At 34.0% G+C, this 22,727-nt stretch overlaps 1 protein-coding gene across 2 annotated transcripts in view; it reads left to right on the top strand.

The window, feature by feature from the left end:
- Positions 1–10,216: 10,216 nt before the first annotated feature.
- The window catches only part of EXO1 (exonuclease 1), a 32,653-nt gene continuing 20,142 nt past the window's right edge, over positions 10,217–22,727 (top strand). For both annotated transcript variants that reach the window (XM_051993504.1, XM_051993505.1), the window contains exons 1-8: positions 10,217–10,300; positions 11,253–11,414; positions 15,700–15,819; positions 16,260–16,383; positions 17,264–17,401; positions 19,735–19,947; positions 21,130–21,317; positions 22,092–22,188. In XM_051993504.1, the coding sequence (XP_051849464.1) occupies positions 11,254–11,414; positions 15,700–15,819; positions 16,260–16,383; positions 17,264–17,401; positions 19,735–19,947; positions 21,130–21,317; positions 22,092–22,188 (1,041 nt within the window). In that variant the 5' untranslated portion in view covers positions 10,217–10,300; position 11,253. The remainder of the gene's footprint in view (positions 10,301–11,252; positions 11,415–15,699; positions 15,820–16,259; positions 16,384–17,263; positions 17,402–19,734; positions 19,948–21,129; positions 21,318–22,091; positions 22,189–22,727) is intronic.

Raw genomic sequence — 22,727 nt, 5'->3', positions numbered from 1 at the left:
TTTTGATCTTATCTTGGTATATGGTGTTAAGTGTGGGTCCATGCGATTTTTAGAAGTCTCAACCCATCCTGTTGCTCTAGTGTCAAGGTTCTGATTCTTGATTCAGGGTCCTAAACTCCTCCATATCAGACTTGTGTGCTGAAGGAAATATCTTTCTTAGTTCCCTTTAAATAGGAGATTGCCCTAAGTTTGGGAAGTGTATGAAAATAAGGGAATGTTGGAAAAGATGAGTGAGTATATTGGTCGTGGATCATGATAAGGTAATTTGGGAACTAATTTTGAGCTCTGCAAGATTAGGATACAAGGAAAGAATCTTTTTTTCTTTCTCTTCCTCTTCCTCCTGTTGACTACAGAAGCGTTGTATGAGAGGGTGAGAGAAAAGGAAAAATATATTTAATATAGTGAAATAGTGAGAAAGTTTAAGCATGTAGGAATGAGAAGAGCATAAACTGAAAGAGATTAGAGAACTTGGGAACTTTTGAGAAAACAGAAGATCAGGTGCTATCACTTTAAAAATTCCTACAAGCAAGGAGCCTGTGACTTCGTTATCAGAGATCAGATTTGTGGAACCATGCCAGGAAGAATCTCAAGGCAAAAACCTATATGAAGCAAAAGTGGGCACTTAACTAATTCTTTCATGGTTTATAAAATAAAAGAGGTTTGTGTGAATTGGGAAAATAACTAAAAGCTAATTTTGCTTGACTGGAATATGTAAGTACATTTTAGGGAATGTCACAAACCAAAGTACTGGTTAATTTTAAAATAATTTTAAGTTGGTATGTGTGTTAAAATTGGAAACTTAATGGATTGTGATAGATTCTGTTTTACCTGAATTGATAAATAATGGATTCTTTCTGAGATTATACAACCCATATTTGGCTTGTTATCTAGTACCCTAAATGGTATCACAGTATAAATTGAAAAACTAACAAGAGGTGGAAAATGTGTTTAAAAATCTGTTGTTATTATCAGGCTATCAAAGGAGAAGATAAATTCTCTATCAATTAGTCTCTGAAGAACTCTAATTAGGAGAATTTTCTATTAGACCTTGGAATTCTCCAGTATTTGCAATAAAGAAAAAAAATCAGTGAACTGGCAAATGTATATTTTGTGTGTAATAAATGACACCATGGTCACTATGGACACTCTTCAGGCTGGCCTTCCTTCCCCTACCAAGGTGCTTGCTGACTAGTCCCTGATAATTATTAATTTACTATTCCTCTTTAAAAGGAGGATAAACCTAGATTTACCTTTACTATTTCTAGTATAAATATGGATACACCTGCACAAACATTTTAGTGGAAAGTGTTACCTCAAGATATGGAAAATAGTCCTACAATGTGCCAAAATTTTGTTAGCCATGCTATTTCTTTTTTTTATAATTATTTTTCAAAACATATGCATGGACAATTCTTCATCATTAGCACTTGCAAGACCTTATGTTCCAATTCCCCAGCTCCCTCCCCCTCCACGTCCTCCCCTAGTGGCAAGTAGTCCAATATATGTTAAACATATATCCAACATATGTATACAATTATTGTGCTGCACAAGAAAAATAAGACAAGTAAAATAAAATGCAAGCAAACAACAAAAATAGTGAAAATGCTATGTTGTGAACCACACTCAATTCCCACAGTCCTCTCTCTAGGTGTAGACGGCTCTCTTCATCACTGAATAAGTAGAAATGGTCTGAATCATCTCATTGTTGAAGAGAGCCACGTCCATCAGAATTGATCATCATATGGTCTTCTTGTTGCCGTGTATAATGATCTCCTTAGCTATGATATTTCATCAGACCAAAATATCCAGATTCCAAAATAATTCACTATATGGATGATATTTTATATAGTAGCAAAAATGTAAACAATTTCAATTTCTTAATATATGATTTAGAGCAAGTCATATCTTTATGGGATTTGGCAATTACTCATCATTTGTGAAAAATATCAATGGATATTCCCAAGGATAATAAAGAAGTATCCTATTGATTCTGCACTTACTGCATTTACTGATGGCTACAGTTCAGGGAAAGCAGGGTACTATATAGATAAGAAATATAATAAGGTCATACAAAATCATTACAATTCAGCACAAAAGGCTGAAATCTCATCAATAATCCTCCTCCCTAAAGATGTTACAAAACCCCTCAACATTCTTTTAGACGCTAAATACATAGCATATGCTTATTCCCATTATTTAAAGGGAGTCTAAGAATAGTAGTCTATGCCTTTGTCCATTTGACTATCGTTAATAACTGAACATGTTTTTGCTATAGACAATATACAATTTGAATTTTTTATATTTCTAAAACTTGAGTCTTTGGTTATTGATTACTGAATGTCTTTTTTTTTCTTTTTGCTGAGGCAAATGGGCTTAAGTGACTTGCCCAGGATCACACACTAGGCATCTGAGGTCAGATTTGAACTCAGATCCTCCTGACTTCAAGGTTGATGCATCACCTAGCTAAGTGAGTATCTTAAAGGAAAATTTTCTACTCATATATCAAGATAAGCTGTGAACTTTCTGGGATGAATCTCTTACTGTTATCAGTATGTAATCCTTGAGAGCTAAACCCACCTGACACTTTGATTAATGAAACTTTTTATTTAAGATGAAAATTCTTGGGACTATAACTAATATTGTTTGGAGCTTTGAATTCAGGTATGATTGTCTGATGAATCATCAAGTCAGTAATCCACCATCCGAAAGAAATGGCCACAAGTTACTCAGGAGGTGATTCTGAACTGTTACAGTTGGAAGTTTGTACCTGGACAAGAATTGAGAGTGTAGCCTTGACTTCTGCTTAAGGAGATATTTCAGACTCGGATTCCTCATTGTTTTCCTTTGAATAGGAACTCACCTGATTATTCCTGAGTGGCTATGAAGTGGAATTGTTATTGCACAATTAATTGTATGTACTCTCAGACTGTGACTTGAAAAACAGTTTTAATGCTATTATGATCATGTTCTTGCTTTTTTCTCTTATGGCAAATTTCTAGAATAAGAGTAAATAGTCAATAAAAGACATGAGTACAATTCAAATATGTCAGATCTTGTACTTTTCAATCTGAAAATATGCGATCATTATATTCTTAATAAGTAGGTAAATGAATATCTGGCTCACTCATCTATTTATTGTTAGATATGTCTGTATTAAATAAGGTCCTTAAAGTTTACAAAATAATGCAAAAGTTATTTATTAAACTCTCTTTTGTCCATGTCACAGTAGACAGACACTTATTCTTCCTTTACTTTTGTCTCATTACAAAGAAATGAGGCTGTCAAACATGTTATCAATTATCTCTTTTTGGAATTTGACCTTATGGGTATTCCTAAACAGATAAAAATAGACAATGTTCCTGCCTATGCTAGTAACACTTTTAATGAATTCTGATCTTCTGACCATATACAATTAATTATCAGAATTTCATATAACTTGATTGGTCAAGCTCTTGTAGAGTGTTGTAATAAGGACATAAAAATCATGCTTGATAAATAAAAAAGGGGAATATCTACCACTACCCCACAAAGGAAACTATCAAAAATATTATATACTTTAAACTTTTTGACAATGGGAAAAGCTGGGCATACCCAGCAGAAAAGCACTTTTCAGAAGTAAAAAGGCTTGCAGACTTGGTAATGTGGAAAGATCCATTAACAGAAAAACATTATTAATCCATTATTAATGTGGGGAAACCCAGAATAATATACATGACCGATGTGGGGTACCTGAAAAAAAGTCAGAGCATGTACCACCATTGACCACTCAAATGCAGAATATGAAACTTCAAGGAAAATGAAGATTGAGTAAGGCAACACAGAAGGTGGAGAATCCTACATGGGGGAGAGATAAAGGCTCTGTCACAGCAAGCAATTGATCTTGCTCAAGAACTAAACTTACGTTCCTTGCAGTGGTGACTATTTTATCCACCCAGATGTGTGGGGAGAGTGGAGAAATGTATTGGAAATAATTCCTTTTCCTCCTTCGTTACAACCTGTGACATATAAATGCTATATAGCCCACCACAAACTTTCCTTGTTGCTAATTACAATGCTGATTGTGAAAATGTAAAAAATTGCCTTGACCTTATATTAGAAGACACTGAATATAAATGGAATGTTATTTATGTAAATTGTATACTCACTCAATGTATCGATATAACTGCTAGGTATGTTTTAATTATAGAATAAACTTCTTTTGCATATTTCCCACAAATTCTTGATTTCAGTCAGCAAGAGAACCTTCATTGTACATATTTGTAGAAACAGTAGACTGCTCAAAAAGATTTATAGGTTTGTTGATAAACAGGATTATTGCCCTTGTTTCTTTAATAGTTCCAACCACTATTTCTGCTGTAACATTACAGTCTGAAATCCAGACAGCTATGTTTGCTGACAACCTAACCAGGAATGTTGCTCTGGCATTCTAAACATAAGAAGATATTGATATAGATTTTAATAACAAATTAAATTTATTAGAACAATTAGTACTCTTTTTAGGAGATGAGTTGGAAGTATTGAAATGTGATTGTCAATATTCATTTATCTGTGTTATACTTTTAATACACAATGCTATTAATCCTGATATATCATAATAAAAGATACATGTACAACTCAGGATTTTGGCATGACTCTAGTATTACTGAATATTTTACATGTAATCACTTCTGGTATTGAAAATGTGTCCATGCTTGGAATTGATCTAGAGGGAATGGCACACTCTATAATTAATGCTTTTCAGAGACTTAATCCTTTAAAAATTGATTTTTTACAGTCTTTCATACTATATCATCTATATATGTATGTATTATATATATTGCTTTTTATTTTAATTTGCTCTGGCTTTTCTTGTTTTCTTAGAATAATTATTATCCTATTGCAACCAATCATAATCGACCTGCATGAATTGTGATTAAAAAATTTAAAAGGGGGAGAGGTGGGGAGCCAGCTGTAAGTTCTTTGGAAGGCCAAAGCAAGACAAAGCCACTTGGAGGACTTTAGGAGATTTTGCAAGGCAGCTTCCCAGCTGATAACTTATATCTGAGCTCCTTTGGATTATTTACTGAAAATATAATGGATGACACAACTGAATTATATTTTGAGACAGGATGCTTTAAAAATGAAAATAAATAATAGGATAGACCTTGATTAATAGAACAAAGAAATGTCGTAATCTTAGTTTTAATTTTTGTGGTTTTCTGGCATTTGTGTAATGTCTAATAAAGAAAAATATGCTTGTGGGGGATATAAAAAGGAAGCTGTAAGAAATAGTCAGTTCAAATGTAAGCTTGGACTCTTCTGGCCCCATTTTTATCTTTTTCACTCACTGCTTCTTCCATGATTCATGCCAGTTGATGGCAGACTAGAAGGATGGTATTGCCCTCAACAGCAACAGAAAAGACAGCAGAAGGGGAAGGTTTCGTGGAAAAAAACACTGAGTTCTTTTTTAGATAGGGTTAGTTTAAGATGTCTACTGGACATTTAGAATGAGAGTTCTGAAAAGTTTCTGGAGATGTGAAATTAGACATTAGTAGAGAGGTTGGAGCAGGTATACAAATCTTAGAATTATCATCATAGAAATGGGAATTAAATCCATGGAAGTTAATGAAATCACCAAGTGAAATAGTATAGAGGGGAAAGAGCCAGGCTCTAGGACAGAACCCTGAGGAACACCTATAGTTAGAGGCCTTCTCGACCAAAGAAGATTAAGGAGTGGTGGCTAAGTAAGACAACTAGACAAAGTGGTGACCTGAAAACCTAGAGAGAGGAGAGGGTAATTAACAGTGTCAGAGAGAAAAAATGATCAAGAAAAGGTCATTGGATTTCGCAACTATGAGATTGCTGATAACTTTAAAGAGAGAAGTTTCAGTGACATTGTGAGGGGTGTAGAAGACCCTTACCCAAAATGACTACTCAGAGATCACTCAGTAGAAGGCAGAAAAGTTGTTTATTGAAAACCTTCTGAGGATGAGCCGTCCCATTGCAAGATAAGAAAGAGAAAGCTCGCAGTAGGAGGGCTAAAGAAGTAGTAAAGATATATAGCTTTTATACAAGAAATTACATCACAAGTAAGAGAGCATTGAGAAGGGAAGGGGGAGGCATCTAATTGGCTGTTGCTATTTAGAGAGATTGGAATGGAAGGTTTCTATTTCCCTAAAATCTCCTGATTTCTAGGAAACAGAAAATCAGGCCTTCAGGCTTAATCAAGCAGACAGTGGTCCAGCTAATAGACTAAATATCGATAAATGTCAAATACTAATAAATGTCATCAGCTCAGATTAAGTAAATATGTTTCTAACTGTCCCCAAGGCTCAAGTAAATATGAGCCTGCACATATTATACAGGTCATAGGGGAAACACAGAAATAATGAAAATAAAATACAGAAAAAGAATTCATGCATTCCTGTAAGTTCTTCACCTTATCTCTCTTTATTCCATACAACATGATAAGATAGATTATAAAGGGTTAAAGAAGAGAGAAGGATGTTCTTATTGTAGGCCACCTTTTTGAAGAGTTTAGGTATGAAAGGCAGAAGAAATGTAGAAAGTAAGGTGGAAAAGATCAAGTTAAAGTTTTTCCCCCCCAGGGGTACATGTGGGCATGTTTGTAGACAGTTAAAAATGAGTCAGTGAATAGAGAGAGGAGATTTAGTTTAGTTTAGATTTTTGTTTGATAGGAGGAGGATCGAGTATGCAAAAAAAGTCAGAAAGAAAAGAACATCAATGACACTTTTAAAGAGAAAAAACAAAGGCATTTGGGAGGTCTAGAAAGTAAAAGAAAAATTAAGCATCTTTGGAGCTAATGTAATAAATTGTTGTACACATTAATTTTTTTTAAAAAGCTTTACATTATAAAATTTGTAGTTTCATATATAGTCCTCTCTGTTCTTTATGAATTGAAATGTCCATTTTCTTGATACTTATAAAGTTCAGAGTATCAAAAAAGTAATTTAAAAAGAAAGTAAATAACTATTCATATACTGAGATGGTTCATAGTGAAACAGAGAGACCAGAAGGAAAGTTTTCAAATGACTAAAGGAAGAAAAAAGATGAACATTATTACTGCTTTACAACTTCTAGTTATCACACTGGTCAAATATATGTCGATATAACCCCTTCAACTATTCCACATCAAAGAGTTAGATTAGCCCTAAGAGAATTATCTTTGATTTAGACTTAAGAATGCATTAAACCCAAAACTCCAACCAGTAAGTTATCAACAAAATGTATTAATATGAGATATATGAGAACAATGAACTTGCCTCAGAGTCTGGTAAATATATTTATTAGATTTTAAATAGTAGAATAAAAGGTTTATTACTCTTTTGTATTTTAAGATGGTGCTGTTGGCAGGGTAATTTCCCTAATGGCAAATGTGACTGAAAGACCAATCTATGGTCAGGAATTCATTACTGGCAGATTTTGACTGCAGCTACTTACTGAGGACTTGGCACTCACTGCACAAGGACCTCTTACCCTGATAGTCAATGTGACTCCTTTGTTTAAGCTAAGCCTCTCCATCTTGGATTTCTCCCCACTAAGCAGTCTGTCTTTGACTGCTGTTTTAGGATCATTGACATTTTGATGTATGTTTCTTTCCTTTAGATTAGATTTCACAGAGTCCTTGAACTGTTCCTTTCTGTCCATCTGGTGAAGTATTGTTCTCCATCAGTTCCACACACTGTAACTTCCTGGAGAATAGTACATTTCATGGTTTCACATGAAGAGTATAATAAAGGATGATTATGGTAATTATTCCATGTCTATGGCATGACTAAGCCCCCAAGGCCACAATTAAAGTTTCTGTGTCACCCTCTTACATTTAGCATAGTATGAAGATATCACTCTTCAGATTGTTCAAGATGCTAATATTAATCTAAGTTTTGGACTCTGTGGCCTATTCTTTCTTTGAGAGACTTTTTACTTAAGTTTATATTTCTCTCATCTACACATCTTATTGCTTAAAATAATAGGTAAATGTGACAAAGAACAATTAAATTAGATTCTATGGGTCATCATAAGTAATTTTCTTCCCCCTTTGAATTTCTGGATTTATAATTTGTTGCTGAGGAAATAAAACAATTTGCTCACTGATACAACTAATTCCTGGGAAGGAGGGTAGACTGAATATCTTAAACAAGAATTGCTTTGGGGAGCTATCAGTTTAATTGGCTACCATATCTTTAATCTATCTGGAATAACAGCTGTGGACCAGCCTCCTTTTTATTTAAAACATCCTCCTTGTTTCACATTGGGGGAAAAAAACTGTACAGAGACATCTGGCTTTCTATTTCCTGCTCTACTGGAAAAAGCCCCAGATTTTAGATTTAGAAACATAGAATCAGGGTTCAGTAAATCTGTCATCAAGCATTGTTAAGCATCTACTATGTACCAGGTGAGACTGCTCAGTGATACACTAGATAGAGTTTGGGGCCTGGAATAAGGAAGATCAGAGTTCAATGTAATGTTAAACATTTACAGGCTATATGACAAGACTACTTCAGTGTCCTCATCTATAAAATGAGCTGGAGAAGGAAATAGGAAACCACTACAGTATCTCTACCAAGAAAACCCCAAATGGTGTCATAAGAGTGGGATACAACTGAACAGATTTCTGTGATAAGCACTGGGGATAAAAAGAAAGATAAAAAATAAAAGTCCTTGCTCTCAAGAAACTCACAGTCTAATGGGGGAGATAATTTGCAAACAACTAATTACAAACAAGTTATATGCAAGATAAATTGGAAATAATACAAGTCAGGCACTAGTGTTAAGGGAGATTGTAAAGGCTCCCTGGTGGGATTTACCGGGAACTTTAAGGAAGCCAAGGAGTCAGGAAGACAGAAATGAGAATGAAGAGACTCTCAAGAATGAGGAAAGAGACAGTTAAAAATATTCTGAAACAGGAGATAGCACATCTTGTGTAAGGAACAGAAAGAAGAGAGGGGAACCATAGAACAAGAATGCCAAGATGGGAAGAGGTGACGTAATATTTGATACTAGAAATGATAGGAGCCAGTGTAGTTAATTAAATAAGATGACCTGCTTAGACCTGATTTTCAGGATGATCCGTTTGATAGCTGAATGGAGCATGGACTAGAGTGTTCAAACTAGAACTATTTACTATCTGTGTCATGGATTAAGTCGCTTAATCCGCTGGACCTCAGTTTTCACATCTGCTAAATTGGAGGTGTAGATCTTCAGTCTCCTTTCCAGCTCTGAATCCTATTATGCTATTGACAATAAAGCATTATAAATCAAAAGCTTTCCCACGGGCCTCGGGAAATCACAATCATGTCAACTCTTAGCTGTCTCATTAATGCGTGACAGAGCTGAGACTGGATAATTGAAAATATGATCTCTATATGCCTCAAATAAAGAGGGAACATGGCCTAGTAAATAGAAAACAGAACTTGAAAACGAGACACCTCTACTCAAGTTCTGCAGTATGTTTCCAAGCCTGAGCTAGTAAATTGTAGATGGTTTAAATATTTTGATTCAGTGATGTGCTGAAGCCAGCTCCAACCAATTATTCAATTTCAAACTTTGCAAATCAAAATATTACTATTTTGTTGGTAGGGACAATGTTAACATTGCAGATTAAATTTAAAGTATAATCTGTGCATTTTTTTTCTGGAGAACCTATTGTTTAATATTTACCAAAACATACGCATCCAGATGGAAAAATTTGTTGTACAGTAGTGCAACAAATTCTTTTTGGCTTCGATTTTCTTTTCATTTTGCTTAAAAACAAAAAAATGAACACAAATGAGCCGTCGCAGGCTCGCCTTAAAACACACCCATCTTCATCCAAGTTTCATCTACTCTCCTGACAAGAATTGTTTCGGGGACTACAACTGCCTGGGATCCGAGCGCAGTTGAAAACTACAATTCCCAGAAAGCTACTTGGGGTCTTTCAGGCGCGCTCATTTTAATTCCCCCCACAAAGATTAAATAATTCCTCCTTCTGGTCGAAGTGAAATCTCCCCTGACTCCTCCAAGGAGTTCATGTCAATCAGTAGAAAACCAATACAGGTGGAAAGGGAGATAGATAGAAGAGAAATTGACAACAGAGAAGTGATCCATGGGAGATTTAGAGACCCGTGCAAAAAAAAAAAAAAAAAAAAAAAACTAGAAATTGATTCGCCAGCGGTGTCTTGACGTCACTTCCGTTAGAGGCGGTGCCCCTTCTGCTCTAGACGCGCGTAAATTGAAAGCGGGCCGTGTTGTTTTGGCGCTTACACTGTGAGTGTCTGCTGATCTGCACCCCAGACTCGGTTCTGGTGCGGGACAGCGCAAGGTGAGATACTGGGGACTAGCCGCAAGCACGGAGAGACAATGCCCAGGCCCCGCGCTCTGATCCCTGGGAGTGGGTGCGAAGGCGGGAGTCAGCTCTGGATACTCGGTCCATCTCGGAATGGCTTCTTGGAGGGCTCCGGGCCTCTCGCGTTCAGGCCGAGTGAGAGACCTGGTGACTCGGTGCATAGACCTGTCCTCGGAAAAGCCCCAGACAGATCACTTCACCTCGGCCGGTTTTAAGGGTGGAAGAGATCTAACAAGATCAAGCTCTTTACAGACTTAGCTATCTGAGACCTGGCTATTGCCGACATAACCTTCTACGGGGGCTGGGGGGAGGGGGAGAAGAGAAGGAGAGGGAGGGTGCCTCCCTTAGTAGGTGAGATCCGATCGTGCGGATCTATCAAGTCCTTGATTGTTGAGCGACAAGAGGCATCCCGACAAGGGGAAAACAGGAAGAGGATTATAAATATAAAGTCAGATGTAATATACTATACAATCTCTTAAGTACCTTTGAAGTAAACTATAGGCTTAAATGTAAAATGGAATTTATCCACAATGCATAATTTGCAGCTATAGTAAAAGTAATTTGTCTCCAGAACTCATCAGGACCTGAGTTCAAATCCCATCTCTTGACACATACGAGTGAGGTGACTTGGACAAATGATTTCTCTTCTCTCAAGACTGTTTAGTTGCAGAGAAAAGTCCTAAGCTGTCCAGATACAGTTTCCTCCTGGACATGTTCCCTTTAACAAGGAAATCATAGAACCAGTCATTATCCCTGGGCAAATGGGAAAGCTCTTTAAATACGTTTAAAGGTTAATAGTTTTCAGAAGTCCAGAAAATAAATTGTTTTTTTAATGGCAATCAAATCTTTTTGTTTTATGAACTTTTAAAATTTTTAATATATATTTAATTTTCCACGTTTCAACTTTTTTATCATGTGTAACTGGCAGGATGGGGATACAAGGTTTGCTTCAGTTTATCAAAGATGCTTCTGAACCCATCCATATAAAGAAGTATAAAGGGCAGGTGGTAGCTGTGGATACATACTGTTGGCTTCACAAAGGAGCCTTTGCCTGTGCTGAAAAGCTAGCCAAAGGTGAACCTACTGATCAGTAAGTATGAATTAATCTATTTTCATTTCTTTTGATTCATATTTTTGCTGGTTATTTCTTAATGATAAATGATGTCATTTTCTTATAACATGGAATGGATTTTTTGTTGAAAAAGTCACTTGATCTTGAAACTTCAATATCATTTGCTCTTCCCCCTAATTCCATATATACATGTTGCCTAACCTTGTCTTTTCTGTCTTCATATCATCTCTCATAAACTCTACTTTGTCCCTATTCACACAATAACAATTCTGCATCAAACCTTTCTCTCACCTGGATATGCTGCTGTTGTGTTCTAACAGATCTCCCTGTCTCAAGTATGAATTCAGGGTAATAATCCAGCCTGCCTGGTGATTTTTCCTAAAGTTAAGTCTGACCTTGTCATAAAGCTCAGGGGGCTCCCTCTTATTTCCAGGTTTCTTACCTTAGTCTTCTTAGACTTGATTACTCTCTAAAATTCTTCAATTCAGCAACAAAGACTTACTTCCAATTTTTTAAAATGGTCCATCTCATCTTCATGCCTGCGCTATCTCTCATGCTCTGCCCCCTCATTTCCACATCTTAATTCCTTGACTTCCTTCAGGATTCAACTCAAACCACATCTGCAACACCTCCTACCCATACGTGCCTTCCCTACCAGATTGCCTTCCATCTAGTCTATATGCGTAATATATATAGTTCATCTTCCCATTTGAATGCATGCTTCTTGAGGACAGGTCCTGATTTGGTCTTTCTTTGGTATTTCCAGTGCCCAGCATATAGTAATAGCATTTAATAACATTTGCTGATTGCCCAAAAAAAAAAAAAAAAATTTTTTTTTCACTTAGTTCAGTACTGGGATTTTTTGTGACATGTGAGATATGTAAAGTATATTTTATTTGCTATTCCAGTTGAATATCCAGCCATTCTTTGCCAGTTTTCTTCTTGTCAGTGTTAGTTGTAAACAATCAAAATTTTTAGTATGAATATTTTCTTTGCTACCATTAGTGTTTCTTGCAATATTATAGTTCATGAGGAATAATAGTAATTATTGCTTTCAATTTTGGAGGACTTTGACTAATGAACCGTAGCCTCTTTTGTGATAATGAGTTAATGAAATCTATAAGTTATTTCTAGTTATTATATTTTCTAATACATTAAAATTTTTCAGAAGGTAATCTTGTAAGACCTGCAAATAAATAACATTAATTCTAAATTTCACCTTTTCATCACACAATCTCCCATGTTCATAACCTTAAGATTGACTTTCATTCTAATCACATCTAATCAGTTAACAGGTCCTGTTCATTTCCTCTCTATAACAGCTGTCAATTCTATTTGTCCCAGTCACACTATCCTACCTATTTTACATGTGTTCCCTTCTCCAATCTTTTTGGCCACAAAAATAATGCAAAGATCTCGTACCCTGTGTAAATATCTTCAGTATGCTCCCTGTTCCTCACCCATAAAATTTAGACTCCTTGTTCAGGGCATTAAAGATTAAAAGCCTTCCACAGAATGGCTTTCATCCTATCTTTCCAGTTTTATCTTAAATTAGGTTAGGGATTGTATTAAACACCTACTCTGTGCCAGAGTTGGTGCTAAATGCTTTACAAATGTTAACTCAGTACTACCTGCCTCATTTATGAAATATTTGCTGTAACATTCCCCATTTTTACAGTTGAGAAAACTGAGGCAAATACTGTTAAGTGACTTGTCCAGGCTCATACAACTAGTAAGTGTCTGAGGCCAAATTTTAACTCAGGAAGATGAATTTTTCTTATGTTAGACTCTATCCACTGTGCCATCTAGCTATCCAAATTCAGGGACCTTGCTATAATCAAGTTTGTCTTTCTCTGCCACTTTTATTCTATACATAGTAGGCCCCAAATATTTGTCTGTTTTGTTGATTCCTTTCCCTCTCTGCCTTTGGGGTGAACTTGCTAGCCAAAAGAAAAGGCACAAAATAATATGAAACAACAGTGGGTGTGAATAATATAGAAATGTTAATATTTCCAAGGGATAATAATTCATATATGATAATTCATTAATATATGAAATGAGTTTTAAAAGATCCCCAAAAGGGAATTTAATTAAATTTTAATTAAACATTAAAAATCAGTTCCTGTGTTTCACAGCCTTTCCTATTAGTAATACACTATTATGACAAATTTGTAAGCTCCTGCCTTCTGGAGATTTTAAGGAAAGATGTTTTTGTATAAGACATTTCAGGTAATAAATATAGTACATATATTGATAAGCAAAGAGATATTCAACAGAGATAGCTTTTGTGGTTGCATTTGTCAAGGAATCTTGTATAATCTTACATCATATGTGGGAGATATCTTGTTTGAAGAATGCTTTTATGGTTGTGTTTTGTTCTACCACATCAAACATTTTGTGGGGATATTTTTGGCCAATAAACAACAAATATAGTAGGATCTCTTTACTTTCTGTAAATCAGTTATGTGACTATTAAGCTGTTAAGAGCTGTGGAAGCTGCCTGCTCTTTTATCATATCTTCAAAGTCAGCTTTGAAGTACATAAACATTATTGCAAAAGTACACAGACACATTGAAAAAGGCAGCGTGATATAGTGTAAGTTTTTAAATAGGAGTGAATAAAATGTGAATAATAAGTTGGCAAAGATAAACATTAGATAATGTATATTAAACACGTTATAAGCCTTGTTTTTCAGTTATGTCTGACTCTGTGGCTCCATTTAGAGTTTTCTCGGCAGATACCGAAATAGTTTGCCATTTCCTTCTCCAACTCATTTTACAGATGAGTGCACTAATACAAACAGGATTAAGTAATTTGCTGAGGATCACACTGCTAGTGAATGCCTGAGTCTGGATTTGAATTCAGGTCTATGCCTTTTTGCTACTCTCATTTATCTTTTTGTTTCTTCAGGTTTTTAGTTTTTTAGGAGAAGGAGGATGGTGAGGGTGAAGGAAGAAATGGGGAAAACTTATATTCATTGAAATATCTTCAGTCCCTAAGTGTTTTTTGAATCATAGTCAACAGTCATTTATTAAGTGCCTTCTGTGTGCCAGGTAACATGTTAGGCTCTGGAGATATAAAGATGTCCATGACCTCAAGAATATTACATTCTGCTTGAGGAAACAACATTTACACAGTTAAGTAAATATAAAGTCCACTAAGAAAATAGAAACTTGTGTCTGGACTAGCTCTTTGAAGGATCTCGGTACTCCCCAAGTCCTTGGTCTTAGAAGAGGAGTGATGAGGCAGGACTCACATGGATAATCAAACATGGAGTCCATTTATTCCAAATTCTCTCATCCTTATATACCCTAATAACCTTATGTAACTATAGCAACACTGCACATGCGCTAACTGTATACTGCACACAGGGTACCACATAAACAACTTGTTGTATGTAGATGACTCTTTGCCACCTGATATCACTTTGCTTCGATTACAACATACAACAACATTTAGTATGAAAATATTCATACTAAAAATTTTGATTATTTATAACTGACATGGACCCCTAACTTCTCAGGAAGGCCAAGAACCTTTAGGAGAGATGGGGAGCCAAACCAGACATTGTCAGCAGGTTCCCTTTGGACTGAAGGGTCTTATACCTCACCCAGAGTTTCCCCACTATCTGTGGCCCTCTACAGAAACTAATTAGAGGGAGAGCATTAATAATTGGAAGATCAGGAAGGGCTTTATATAATAAATGGCACATGAGTTAATCCTTTAATGACAGTAGGAATTCCAAGAGGGACATAAAGGTGAGAAAAAAGATCATTTTAGATTTGAAGTACAGCTTGTACAAAGGCATGGAGGTAGAAGATTGAAATGTGTGTGTGGAACAGCATGTGAGCTAGTATGGCTGAAATGAAGCATTCTCAAGGGCAATAACAGTAGAAATATAGGCAGGCCCAGGTAGCAGTTTCTTGTATGTTGATGTAACTGCTCTTACTAACTTCATTTATTTAAGCTCTATTTCTACTTCTTCATATAACTAACACATCTGGCATATGATATAAAATCATATATTGCTGTAGAAATGCCAAACAAAATGTGTTCCATTTCATGAATATTTAGTCAAATGTTTTGGGGACATTCTAACTTACTTAATTTCAAGCTCTTCACATTGTTTTCTTCCTTTACTTTTCATTGTTTTATGAGGTGACACAGTTCATAATCTTCCATCATTCTCTTAACATTATGTAAATGAATTTGCAAATCATAGTGTTGAGTAAAAATACTTGATTTTTATATATGTTTTCAATATTAAAGCAATCTATGTACTAAATTATATTGTTTCTCACAGGTATGTAGCATTTTGTATGAAATTTGTAAATATGCTTCTGTCTCATGGAATCAAGCCAATTCTGGTATTCGATGGTTGTACCTTACCATCTAAAAAAGAAGTAGAAAAGGCTCGAAGAGAGTAAGTTGTTTTTTTTTTCCCCTGTATTTTAGTGTTTCCTTTTTTCTTCTACTATGCATTCATCTATTTCCCCAATTTTGATTTTGGGAACCTTTGCCCTACAGTTGTTCTCTGTCAGCAGGACTTAATCTAATTTTAAATAGTAGAACAGTAAAATTACTAGAAATAAATTATTAATTGTGGAAAATGTTGATTAATTTAAGGTCTTGTTTTTTTCCTTGTTTGACAGAAAAATAACATCGAGTGATTTTTCTCTGAGATATATAGAGTGTTATTGTTCAAGACCACTTATTTAGTATCTGCTGTTTGCATTGCTATTGTGCTTTTGAAAGATATTTAAGAAATATACAATATTGTATCTCGCCTCAAGTTATTTTCAAGTTTTTACACATGTCATATACTCATATAATAAAGGTGGCTGATCTTATATTTACCTGCAGAAGACGTCAGACCAACCTTCTAAAGGGAAAACAGCTTCTTCGAGAGGGAAAGATTACAGAAGCCCGGGAATGTTTTGCCCGTTCTGTCAATATCACACATAGAATGGCGCACCAAGTAATTAAAGTAAGCTATATTATTGCTAACAAATAGGTTGCTTTGCTAATTTGATGTTAAAGTTAATTGTTAACTGCTGGAATTTGTTGGAGGATGAAGGTAATAGAAAAGAAGATAAAAAATATCCAGGGATCATTCTCTGAGAAAGAAGGACTCTTGTTTCAAAAGCAGGTATTCAAGGAAGGAAGAAAATTTAACAAAGATTTATTTAGCCTCTAATCAGTACAAAGCTTTGTCTGTGCATTGAAGTTACAATGCAAATTAGCATTATTACATCATAATTACCATTATAACCTATAACTTTAGGAATAAATTCTAAGGGTTAGAATAAAGTTTGAATGAAATGGAATATTTTAAAAGCCTGCTTGTCCAGTTGGAAAAAACTCTCTGGGAGCTTCTGCTTTGAGGAAACAGTGGACTATATCTGGGAACCAAGAAACTCTTTTTAACTATTTATTCCATTTATTTGTAAGTTGAATAATTAGAACCAATTTTTTATTTTATTTTATTAAAAATATTGTATGTATAGTAATTTCCCTTTTCCTAAAATATATATTGCTTTAATTTTTTAATTATTCATGATAGAGAAAGAAGATAATTCTTTCTGCAGATACTCCAAGGAAAACTGTCTCAAAAAATTATAAATATATTAATATCGAGAACTGATAATAAAATGATCTTATGATTGATGAGGTTTATGCTAAATATTCTATGACCTCTCATCTCCCTTCTAACTCTAAAATCATCTAGTACAGTTTAAACATTGAATTCTAAAATCACCTATTACAGTTTTAATATTGAACTTTTATGGATATTGATACACTTGGTATTGAGGACCAGGTAGTTCCATGCTGCCTTGTTATTTCTTCATACTGATCTCTTTCCTTAGGCTGCACGGGCCCAGGGAGTGGATTGCATAGTTGCTCCATATGAAGCTGATGCACAGTTGGCCTACCTTAATAAAACTGGGATTGTACATGCTATAATCACGGAGGATTCGGATCTTCTTGCTTTTGGGTGTAAAAAGGTATTTAAAAGTTCATCCTAACAGAGCTTTTTTTGTCAAAGTTGATATTATGGATATTGATAAGAATTACTTGTTTTAATGTGTATACTTAAAGCATCTGTTATAGAATATTAATGAGGAAAGGTCTTGGTGCTTTAATTTTTTTTGTGATTTGCTTGAGAATTAGTTTAATTTTGGCACTTTTCCTAGTGAATCCTCAAGATTTGGGATCCATTTGTTTTATCTTATGATGCTTTGTGTTCTTTAAATTGTCTTCATATATTTTATTTGATCTTCACAATAATCCTATGAAGTAAGAAAAGAATCAACATGATGAGATTTAAGGAATACTGGTTGAGTCAGAATATTTAGGTTCTAGTCCTGGTTAAGGGATTATATTGGGAGAGAAAAATCAGATCAAAAGGGAAAAAACCATGAGAAAGAAAAGGCAAGCAAACAAAAGAAAATAAGAGAAATAGTATGCTTTGATCCACATTCACTCTCCATAGTTCTCTTTCTGGATGTGGATGGCATTTTCTATCCCAAGTCTATTGGAATTATCTTAGATTATTGCATTGCTGGGAAGAGCTAAGTCTATCATAGTTGATCATCACATAATCTTATAACTACAATGTTCTATTTCTGCTCACTTCACTCAGCATCAATTAATGTAAGACTTTCCAGGCCTTTTCTGAAATCAACTTGATCATCATTTCTTATAAAACAATAATATTCCATTACAATTGTATACTATAACTTATTATTACTCATTTTCCAATTCTTTGCCACTACAAAAAGAGCTACTACAAACATTTTTGCACGTGTGAATCTTTTTCCCTCTTTTGTGATTTCTTTGGGATACAAACCCAGTAGTGACACTGCTGGATTAAAGGTTATTTACATATTGATACTCTTTGGGCATAGTTCCAAATTGCTCTCCAGAATGGTTCAATTAATTCATAATTATACTAAAACTTCATTGGTGTACCAGTTTTCCTACATCCCTCCAACATTTATTATTATCTTTTTCTGTCATCTTAGTCAATCTGAGAGGTGTGAGGTAGTATCTTAGAGTTGTTTTAATTTTCATTTCTCTAATCAGTAGTGATTTAGACCACTATAGATGGTTTTAATTTCTTCATCTGAAAATTTTTGTTCATATCCTTTGACCATTTATCAATTAGGGAATGACTTGTATTATAAATTTGACATAGTTCTTTATATATTTTAGAAATGAGGGCTTTATCAGAAATACTGGTTATAAAAATTTTAATCTTTGTGTTGGTTCTATTTTTAGATAGAACTTTTTAATTTAATATAACAAAAGTTGTCCATTTTGTATTTCATAGTGTTCTCTAGTTCTTTTGGCCCATACCCTTTTCCAAAGATCTGGTAGGTAAACTATCTCCTAATTTGCTTATGGTATCATCCTTTATGACCAAATCATATACCCATTTTAACCTTATTTTGATATGAAGTATGAGATGTAGATATATTATAATAGGGTTTAGGCCTGGTACTGTTAATAGGATACCACATCCTTTGTATTTTTTCTTTTCATTAATTCTCTTGATGTTCTTGACCTTTTGTTCTTCCAGATTAATTTTATTATTTTTTTCTATAAAATAATTTTTTTGACAGTTTGGTACATCACTAAACAAGTAAAACAATTTAAGGAGAATTGTCATTTTTATTATGTTAGCTTAGTCTACTCATGAGCAATTGATATTTTTTTAATTGTTTAGATCTGACTTTATTTTTGTGAGAAATGTTTTGTAATCATGTTCATATAGTTCCTGGGTTAGGTAGACACCTAAATGTTTTATTTTGTCTGCAGTTATTTTAAGTGGAATCTCTCTTTTTTGCTGCTGAGCTTAGAAATGCTGATGATTTGTATGGGTTTATTTTATATACTGCAACTTTGCTAAAGCTATTAATTGTTTCAAATAGGTTTTTGGATGATTCACTAGGATTCTCTAAGTATGCTATCATAGTTTTAAGTTCTCATTTTAATTCCTTTAATTTCTTTTTCTTATTGCTAAAGCCAACATTTCTAGTACAGTATTGAATAATAGCAGTCATGGGCATCCTTATTTTACTCTGATCTTATTGGGAATGTATCTACCTTTTCCCCATTACAAATAATGTTTGTTGATGGCTTTAGGTAAAGGCTGCTTATCATTTTAAGGAAATTTCTCTTTATTTCTATACTCTCTCATTAAACACAAATTTTTAAAGTAATTGCAATCCATAAGATAAAACAATTATCACTTATAATGACTAATTGATGACCTGTTTCATAAAAGAAAAATGGCTGTTTGAAGATTAACAATTTTTTTCCTTTCAAACTCAAGGTGATTTTAAAAATGGACAAACTTGGAAATGGATTGGAAATTGATCAGGCTCGACTGGGAATGTGCAGACAGCTTGGGGATGTTTTCACTGAAGAAAAATTTCGTTACATGTGTGTTCTGTCAGGCTGTGATTATCTCTCATCACTCCATGGAATTGGCTTAGCCAAGGCATGCAAATTACTAAAAATAGCCAATAATCCTGATATTATAAAGGTATACATCATTTTACTCAATTCAAACTTTAGTCTCTGAGACTAGATTTCTACCTCCCTCCCCTTTCCCCCCCCCCCCCCCCCCCCAGGGTTAGAATAAACAGTTGAATTAAGATAAATTTTAAAAGTTTCAGTATATCTGAGAAGCATTGTAATTAGCTGCATAGAACTTTGGAATCAAGACTTCCCGGGTTCAGACCTGTTGACATATGCAAGCCACTTAATCCCCTTTCTAGGAAATTTTGAGTCTATAAATCAGATCATATGCCTATTATTAAGCCTTAGTAGAACATTAAAAGAGGGGGTTTGCTGACTGAAAAGTTGCCTCTACTGATGAAGTCTGAGGTCCAGTTCAGTATATTGATAACATATCATTTCCTTTGATAATATTATCTATTAGTTATCAATTGAAAATGCTCTTAAGTTTTGGAATAACCTTATCTAAAGCTTCAGATTCATAAATTAGTTTCATTAACATATATGCATCTCAAATTAGTCATCAAGAACCTTTTGATGTTTTTAACATTATTTTATTCCTGAGTTTTGAGATGAAGTATTATTTTCTGATTTAAAAAAAAATGGGGTATTCAATACTGAAAGGACCAAAGGTAATTAATTCTGAGAATCAAGAATAGAATTGATTCTCAATTACAAATCCTTTATTTTGTTTGCTCTTACCTTTATAAAAATTCTGATTTGTTAATTTTCCTCCAAAACAACTAAATTCATCAGTGTCTTTATCCACTAAAGAAGTTTTTCTATTTAAATAGTGCAAATAATCTTTGGGGACTCAACACTTTAGTTGACTGTTTTTAACCTAACAGCATTTAAATGTAGAGGTTTTTTTTTTTAATATATTAATTTGTTAATTGAAAAAATGGAAACAGGGTAGATGTTATCATTTTGATGTTTGTTTTCCTCAATTTCTTATTAATGGATTGAGAAAGGGGTGAAATAAAGCATTTTAGTTCAATTTACAATCTTTTCTTGTACCTTAGACAGTCATTTGGTCTTGTCCTTCTGTAGCTGTTTATGCAGAAATAAGTAATTTTTATTTTCTTGTCCTTTCTAGAATTAGAATAAAATACAGTATTAAGATTTCAGATATATTTGGAGAATGTGGCATTGTTTTTTTGTTTAATTGAAGATAACTTATGAGTAACTTTTTGATTTCTACTATTAGGTTATCAAAAAACTTGGGCATTATCTTAAGATGAATATAACAGTACCAGAGGAGTATATCAATGGATTTATTCGAGCCAACAATACTTTTCTTTATCAACTAGTCTTTGATCCCGTCAAAAGGAAACTTGTTCCTCTTAATGACTATGAAGATGACATTGATCCAAATACACTGCACTATGCTGGACAGTATCCTTTGTGAACTGAATGGTGGAATTTAACTTGTCCTTCATCTATACTTTTATGGTTATGTGTTCATTGTGACATTCTCACATAAGAAAAGTTAGGTCTTAATTTTATTTTTTCATTTTATTTTATTAAGTTTATTTAAGTATGTTTTTTGTGTGTATGCTATTTTTTAAAGCTGTTTTAGTTACTCTTCCATGGAAACATATTAGAGGAAGGTTTTTGTTTATAAATAATCACTTATCAACAGCATTTATGAATCATTTTTGCATTTACTTGGAGTTAAACATGAAACATTTTTTTAAATGAAGACTGACTTGAGAGTAATATTAAGGTAGCCCTGGGGTCATTGACATAATTCACACATAGCAAAGGCAATATTGGTTTTTAGTAGCATGGCAACTAAGGTGATCAAGAGAGATATTCGAGAATATGGGGATATGCGCGTAGGAGAGACTACTCCTTCATCTGCCTGGACTCTCCTTTTTCATTCAGAAGCCCCCAGATACCTGGTCCTCTGGAGCTCTAAAGTCCTGGTTATCTTTTCAAATTTCCTGCCACTTATGTGTAAATAAATGAACAAGAACTTATCATAAAAAAATTACTGTGTTTTCTTGTGTATACCAATGTATATGTGTTTACTAATCGTGTGATTTTGGTCATATTTGTAGATTTTTTTTCCAGTTAATGCAGGTAACATTTTTACCCATTGCATTGTAGATTTTCTTTTGTAGGTTATGAGGTTCAATGCTTTTCCTTAATCTGATTGACTTTTAGATATTTTGATGATATCACTGCCTTTCAAATTGCACTTGGTAATAAAGATATAAATACAATGGAACAAATTGATGATTATAACCCAGACACTGCTATGGTAACTTTTTTAAAAATTGAATACTTTGCAAAAGCATGCTTCAAATACATTTCTGGAGGTGTACCATTGACTTCATTTGGTAATATTTATCTAAGTAAGCCTTAAATTTGAGTAGCAGTTAAAAGAAACAATTTTGTTTGCTTTGTTACATTTCGTTTTTATAGAAATTACATTGTCTTTCCATAATAAAAGAATAACTTTAAGGCCCTATGTGGTTATATTAAAAATCATGTTTTTGAAATTGCTTTTTTATTTAGGTTATCCATAATAAAAGAATAACTTTAAGGCCCTATGTGGTTATATTAAAAATCATGTTTTTGAAATTGCTTTTTTATTTAGGTTTATGCTATATCACTATTGTTTGGGTTTTTGTCTTATCCTCATCTCGACTTCTTTGTGACATTTGATACACTTGATCTAATTACTCCTTTTTTTTTTTTTAATTTCCTTTGTTTTCAGTAACTTAATACTATGCTCTTTCTTTTCTACTTCTCTGAACAACAAGCACTTAGCACAGTGCCAGCATATAGCAAACACTT

This window comes from Antechinus flavipes, chromosome 4, assembly GCF_016432865.1.
Source record: "Antechinus flavipes isolate AdamAnt ecotype Samford, QLD, Australia chromosome 4, AdamAnt_v2, whole genome shotgun sequence".
In the NCBI taxonomy this organism is placed as follows: Eukaryota; Metazoa; Chordata; class Mammalia; order Dasyuromorphia; family Dasyuridae; genus Antechinus; species Antechinus flavipes.
This window is presented reverse-complemented; position numbering and strand designations above follow the sequence as displayed.